The sequence below is a fragment of the Eurypyga helias genome, unplaced genomic scaffold (assembly GCF_000690775.1).
Source record: "Eurypyga helias isolate BGI_N326 unplaced genomic scaffold, ASM69077v1 scaffold32738, whole genome shotgun sequence".
NCBI lineage: Eukaryota > Metazoa > Chordata > Aves > Eurypygiformes > Eurypygidae > Eurypyga > Eurypyga helias.
The window spans coordinates 1-7077 of NW_010268107.1; the positions used below are offsets into that span (position 1 = coordinate 1).

Genomic DNA, 7077 nt, shown 5'->3' on the forward strand with positions numbered 1-7077 from the left:
AGAAAATCGAGCCGGAGGTGGATGCGTTCCTGCGGGAGCTGCGGGAGAGGGTGCACATCGGCGTGGTGGGAGGCTCCGACTACGCCAAGATCGCCGAGCAGCTGGGGGACGGGGATGAAGGTGAGGTGCGGCCGACGAGGTGTGTGTCACCCCGGGGGTCAGCTGTGCCCTGACTGTGACCCCAAGGCTGTTCCTGGGGGCTGGCCGTTCCCCCGGCGGGGAGCGGGCAGGGATGCTCCAGCCCACGCCGCCGGCGGGGTAGGACGGGCTTCCTCGTGGCTCCCACAAGCTTCACCCGCACCCATGGCAAATTTTGCCTCCCTGCAGCTCCACGGTGGGGTCTGCGGGGGGGTTCCTCAACGTGTTCGAACAGGGACGTGGGGCAGAGGAGGGCGAGGGGGCAGCCCCTGCTCCCCACACCTTGTGTCTCTTCTCTGGCATGGATGCTGAGCGTGGCCGTGCTCTGAGCTCTGCCTCCTTACCGGAGAGAGGCCAAGAATTCCGGGCTGAGGCTGAAATTCCCGGCCGAGGCTGATGGCGGAGTCAGCAGCGCTGTGTGTCCGGGGCTGGCGTTAGGTAACCGCTGCCTGCATCGCCCCAGCACCCTGGCAGCGGGCAGGGGAGGAGAGAGCGGAGGAGCACGCACGTGCTTGAAAGCCTGACATTTTGGAGCCCTTATCTTCGTGCTGCCACTGATTCGGCCCGTGACCTCGGTCAGGTCTCTTCCCATGGCGTGCGTCAGCTCCCATCCTGGGAGCCGAAGATAATCTCCTCGCTTGCTTTGTGGACAGCGAGGAGGGTCGGTGGCCCTTTGCAGAGCACAGGAGTCGTGGAAAGCGCGATACGAAGGAACAGGGAGGATGGCTAGCTCATTCCCGAACCCAGTCCTTTTGGCCCCCTTGGTAGTACTCACGTTTCCTCGTTTCCTTCCTCCCGCAGTCATCGATAAGTTTGACTACGTCTTCGCAGAGAACGGCACGGTGCAATACAAACACGGGCAGCTGGTCTCCAAGCAGGTGGGTCCAGCTCCCCTTGCAGCCATGGCTCTCCTTCCTGGTGCCCTGCGTGCCGTGAGGAGCAGTGCCTGGCCCTGGGCAGCCTCCTCTCCCCAGGTGCCAGATCTGCATGTCCCACTCCTCCAGTTCACGTTCTCGGGTGGGCTTCACGGGAGGTCTAGCATGCTCCTCACTCCCTGTTCTCCTACTGCAGGCCATTCAGGACCACCTGGGGGAAGAGCTGCTGCAGGATCTAATCAACTTCTGTCTCAACTACATGGCACTGCTGAAGCTGCCCAAGAAACGGTAATGGCCCAAGCCCATCCAAATGCCTGTCATATCACTGAATTCCAGGGAGCTCTGGGCTCCAGAGCTCTCCCAAGAACAGCTGAGCTACTGAGCTTGTCTTGGTCCAGGTTTTATCTTAGCATCGAGAGGCCCTGGCCCACCGAGCAGGGCACTGTGGGCAAATAATGGAGGAAGCTCTTTATTCTGGAGACTCTGCACTGGTTTTTAGCATAATGCGTGCTCTTTTACCCCTCGGATTTTCTTCCCTGGGAAGCAGGGTACAGCTGCTGCATGCATGAGGGTACAGCCGCTGCGTGCATCTCATTTAGGACAATGGTACCAGCTCGTTACTGGTCCGGGCATCAGGCATTGCTGGTCGTATGAGTTTCCAAACAGACAAACAATGGCTCTTAAGATGGGAAGTCCAGCTCCTGGGCACACAGTTTCACCCTGTTTCTAACCCAGTCACGTGGTAACAGGGCTGGCACTGCTCTGCCCCCGACCGCGTGTTTCTGTCTGCTTCCCGCCATGAGATCCAGCAGCTGCAGAGTGGGTTGGGTCAGTACAACTCCTCTGATGGAAGGCCAGGCCATTGCCAGGGTAGTTTTCCATTGGATTGGCTCGCCCTGTTATCACAGGAAGGAGTGAGAGGGAACAGATGGCATGAAGGTGGAAGGGGAGAGCACGAGGACCTTTTTGGGAGGCAGCCTGCAGTTAGACCAGCCTGGGTGTGGTGTCAAACCACCCCTCGGACCACTGTTTCACAAACACTTGAAGGTGGCGTGAGCCGTCAGGGCTGTTGAAAGCAGCAGCTTGGCCCTTCCCTCGCCCCGGCTGGTTTGTCCCCGCTCTCCCCTTGCGTGCGTGCCGTCAACCCCAGCGGGCGAGCTGTCTGCTCGAAGTTCAGCTGGTAAAAGTTGCTTAACCGTGATCTGCCTTCTGTGAGTCACCGTGTGGCAGTGTGAGGGCTGGTGTGGGGGGGGGCAGCGTGGCTCCCTGCGACAGGACTGCCAGCTGAACGTGCCCCCGAAAGCCTGGGCTGGGACCCAGAACCCTCAAGGCTGTTTGGTTGCCTCATTGCTCTCTGGTTGCCCAACAGCCTGGTGAAGTTTCAGCTCCCAAGTGGCTCTGTGGACTTAAGCTTATGGGATTTCTAGCAAAGCAAGGACTTTAACCCTCATCTCCCAAGCCTTGGCCTGTGTCAGGAGTCACCAAACCCTTGGTGGTGCAGAGGTGCAGCTCCCAGGCTGCAGGCATAGCTGCCCGTGTGTCCAATCCCCATGAGGTTCTTTGCTGTGTTACGAGGCAGGAGTTTTCCCTCAGACTCAGAGCAGTAAGCACTTCATCACGGAAAAACGGCTGGGAGGGACATCAGAGGGTTAATGAGCTTGGGGGAGGGGATCCCCCTGCTCCAGCTAGGTTCCCACCAGAGTTTCAATTCGTTTTCGAACTGGCAGTGCTGCCGTCCCCTGTTTCTGCCCCACCAGTGCTGGTACCTGTCTGACCCCTCGGTGAGAAGCAAACAGAACTGGCTGGGTTTACAGCCAAGAGAAAAGTGGTTTTCTGATGGCTTAGTGCTTTCAACCTGCCCACCTAGGAAGCGGCAGAGCAGTGATCGCGGTGCAGGGTGAGGGTGGCAAGCAGGAGCTGGGTCCTGTCCATGCAAGCTGAGATGAGAGCTGCGGTCAGAGGTGCAGGGGACAGATGGGAGACACAAAGGCTCTACGGGTCCTGCCTGATTTCGTGTTCCACAGGGAGGTCCTGATTGCTCAGCAGCAGTGAGTTACACTGACCTGTTCCATCCCACTGCCCCAACGTACCGCCAGCTTCACCCAACCCACCCAGTGTTTTTTAAAAGCCTCCAGGCATGGAGGTGCCACAGTCTCATCAGGCAGTTGGTCCATTCCAGGCAATGGCTGTCCTTGCAGTTATTACAAGCTGTCCTTGCAGTTATTACAACATCAGAAAATGTTTCCTATCATCTCACCTAAGCCTGTTGCTTCCAGCCTGGCCCCAGGGCACGCAGGAACCATTTATTACTTTTCTCTTACAGTCTCTTTTTATAAAACTATGAGCCCCTTGGAGATCTTAAGCAGAGTTACTGGTCACAGAATGGTTTGGGTTGGAAGGGCCCTAAAAGACCATCCAGTTCCAACCCCCCTGCCATGGGCAGGGACACCTTCCACTAGGGCAGGTTGCTCAAAGCCACATCCAGCCTGGCCTTGAACACTTCCAGGGATGGGGCATCCACAGCTTCTCTGGGCAACCTGTTCCAGTGCCTCACCACCCTCTCTGGGAAGAACTTCTTCCTGATATCCAATCTAAACCTCCCCACTTTCAATTTAAACCCGTTACCCCTTGTCCTGTCACTACAGGCCCTTGTAAAAAGTCCTCTCCCAGCTTCCTTGTAGCCCCTTCAGGTACTGGAAGGTGCTGTAAGGTCTCCCTGGAGCCTTCTCTTCTCCAGGCTGAACAGGCCCAACTCTCTCAGCCTGTCCCCATAGCAGAGGTGCTCCAGCCCTCTGAGCATCTTCATGGCCTCCTCTGGACTCGCTCCGACTGGTCAATAACCTTCTGATGTTGAGGGCCCCACAGCTGGATGCAGCACTCCAGATGGGGTCTCATGAGAGCAGAGTAGAGGGGGAGAATCCCCTCCTGATGCCTGTTCTCTGCCTGGTGTGAAGCACCCACGAGGGGCCATGGCTTCTCCCTTCCCGTGTGGCCCTGCAGAGGCTGCATATCTCACGGGGCAGCCATTCCCCTGGGAAGGTCTGGTTTTCTCTCCCTGCCCCAGTGACTTTGTTCCCTTGCCCTCCCCAGAGGAACCTTCATTGAGTTTCGCAACGGGATGCTGAACATCTCCCCCATCGGACGGAGCTGCACGCCGGAGGAGCGAATCGAGTTCTCCGAGCTGGACAAGGTAGACGGGCTGGACCAGGGCTCTCTCTCCCCTTTGCTGGTTTTGCACCACCGCAGATCTCAGGTCTTTCCTGCTTCTCCCACCCCGAGGAAGAAGGAGCCCGGCTGCAAGCTGGGCACCAGGCCAACACATGCAGGGAGGTGGAGACAGGACGGGGAGTCAGAAAACCCAAGGAGGGACACAGAGGAGTGTAAGGATCTGACTCCACTGGGAACCACCAATGCAGTGGGGTGGTCGGCAGGATTCCTTGTGCTGTGGGAGAGCCCCAGGGGACGAGGCGCTTATTTACCAGGTTGTTTCCTCATCTGCAGCAACCAAAGATGGCCCAGCAGCTTCTTCTCTCTCCCACTCTCCCAGCCCCAACAGAGCTGGAACTAATGGGCTTTCCAGATCTGCTGGGCAGATCTCTGGATCTCTTGGGCCGTGTTCACAGCAGTTTCAGCCTGGGAGAGATCAAGAGATCAGTCAGACCTTGCGAGACCTTTTAAGCAAAGCTAGAGACTTTGGGCTATGAACTGGGCTTCTGGGAAAGTGAAGCAGTTGCATTTCATTGCCAAGGAGGGGCTGAGATCTGCTCTTCCCAGGAGCCTGCTGGAGCTGCCCTGAGCTGGTGGCCTTTTACGGGGACCCTGGGCAGGACTGGTGAAAGCTGCCTGAATGGCATTACACTGGGGCCTGGGGCAGGTGGGGAGGGAGCAGAGCAATAAGCCAGGACTGCCCTGCAGACAGCTTACCGTGGACTGCTAGACTGTCAACATCTAATTATTCAAACCCTCTTTCCTTCCCTTTCCTCCTCCACAGAAAGAGCGGATCCGGGAGAAATTTGTGGCAGCCTTGCAGAGGGAGTTTGCTGGCAAAGGCCTGCGTTTCTCTCGAGGTGAGCGGAGGGGGCTTCCCGGCCTTTGCCTTGGCCTCTGTCATGTTTCCCATCAAATGCTGGGAAGGGGCGTGGAAATCCTGACTGCTCCCTCTGGGGGCCTGGAGACCATGGGAAGAGCCCAAGGAGCTTCTAGTCCTGGGGAGCCCCGCAAGGGTGTCACGTTCACAGCAGTGGCAGGGAGACAGCAGAGAATAAACCAGGATGCGGATTTGCCCCCCTGGGAATCAACCAGCCAAGCGGATGCCTGTCCCACGAGATTATCCCTGCCTTAGTGTCAGTCCCCCCTGCCCAAAGGTTCGTCCTGGCTCAAGTGGCTGCAGCAGGGTGGCCAGCAGAGCTCCGGGCATGGCCATTCCTCTCCAGGAATGAGATGGGAGCCTCATGCGTGTCTTGGCTCCTGGGTTTTCTTGGGAGGGTTGGCTACAAGGGAAACATCTTTCTTCCTCGAGGAAGAGCCGCTGAGAGGCACGGAGTTTGCAGCTCCATGCCGTAGGCTTTTGCAGGGCCACTTCTTGGGGTGGCTCTCGCAGCCAGCGTACCGAAGGCGAGGAAGCGAGGGAGGGGCTTGCGCAACCCTGGGGGGTCTGGCCAGGACGGGGAGGAAGATGAGGGTGTGTAAGTGGCTGGGCTGGTGCCGGAACAAGACCCCCTGCAGAGCAGACGGGGGTGTGTGTGAGATAAGAGGGTGCTGTGTGGCAGCCTGGCCAAAGGGCGAGGGGGTGACGAGGCTGGGGGGCTGCAGGTGACACCCCACTCTTGCACCCAGCGTAGGTCTGGCCCTCTGGTTCTCCAAGGGCTTTCCTTCCGAGGCCCTTCCCTTGTCTTCAGCACCCTGCCAGAGGGATCCTGCGCTGCCGGCAGCACTGACACGAACCGCTTGTCCCAGCAGAGAAGGACAAGGTCCCCGCCGCTGTGTCCCCCCGGCACGGGGGACGAGAGCAGAACAAGGGGCCTTTCTCCTGGCTTTGGAAAGCTGCCGTGAAGAGCCCGTTGTGTAAAAGCATGAGGACACGGGGAGCTGCGGGCCCCCCACTCCTCCACAAAGAAAACGCGGGGTGTCTCAGGTCAGGCATCCAAAACCAGGGACGCAGGAACGGGGCTCTTGTGCCAAGCTGGCTCCGCACGCCTTGTCCTGGGCTGTGGAGGACACAAGCCCCAGAGGGGGCAGGAGATCTCCCTGCGGCCCCCCAAACCTGCGCTTTTCCTGAGTGAGGGACAGTGCTGGCTGTCCTACACACCACCTCTTCTCCCTTTGATTCCCTTCCCTCTCCAGCTGGCGTCAGGAGCCCCTTCTTGTTGCCCAGCTCTGTTTAAAAGGCCAGAACGCACCAAAATGCAGCGTTTTTCACAGGTAAATGGCTTTGGGTACACCACCAGGAAGGGTTTTAGGGCAGGAGCTAAAATTGGCTGTCTCCAGTGGTGCTGGCTCCTGCTGCGAGCCTGGAGCCATCCCCATCCCTGAGCTGGTGGGGCGCTTGCTCCTGTCCCCATCCCAGTGCCCTGCCTGGGGCATCCTGCCCGTAGTCAATCATCTGCCCCGAGCTGGACACGCGGGCTCCGTCCCCGGCTCCTCAGGCTCTGAGGAGGGTTAAGCCAGGGAAGAGTGGTGCCTGGCTGCTGTTTGCAGGGGGGCTCCCCACACAGGTCCAGCCCTCTCCCCTCCTCCTGCCTGTCCCATGGCAGGGGGGGACGCACCCTGCTGGCTCCCACCAACGTGGGCCAATGCCCTCCCTTCCTCTGGCAGGTGGCATGATCAGCTTTGACGTCTTCCCGGAGGGCTGGGACAAGCGCTACTGCCTCAACGTGCTCGACGACGAGAGATTTGATACCATCCACTTCTTTGGGAACGAGACGACCCCTGTGAGTATGCCCCGCTCGCCCCACGACCCCCGTGAGTGTGCCCCGCTCGCCCCACGCACGACCGCTCCCGCTCCTTCGGCCTGGCAATCCCACGCGGAGCTGCTCCAGCACGGGTCCCACGGCCCGGGTCCTAC

General features: G+C 59.1%; 1 protein-coding gene across 1 annotated transcript in view; it reads left to right on the top strand.

The window, feature by feature from the left end:
* Positions 1 to 3: 3 nt before the first annotated feature.
* PMM1 (phosphomannomutase 1) overlaps positions 4 to 7077 on the top strand; it is a gene marked incomplete at its 5' end in the record, with an annotated part of 7916 nt that continues 842 nt past the window's right edge. Inside the window, 6 exons of the mRNA XM_010157647.1 lie at positions 4 to 120; positions 940 to 1016; positions 1210 to 1301; positions 4104 to 4203; positions 5005 to 5080; positions 6828 to 6943. Coding sequence (XP_010155949.1) covers positions 4 to 120; positions 940 to 1016; positions 1210 to 1301; positions 4104 to 4203; positions 5005 to 5080; positions 6828 to 6943 — 578 coding nt within the window. The remainder of the gene's footprint in view (positions 121 to 939; positions 1017 to 1209; positions 1302 to 4103; positions 4204 to 5004; positions 5081 to 6827; positions 6944 to 7077) is intronic.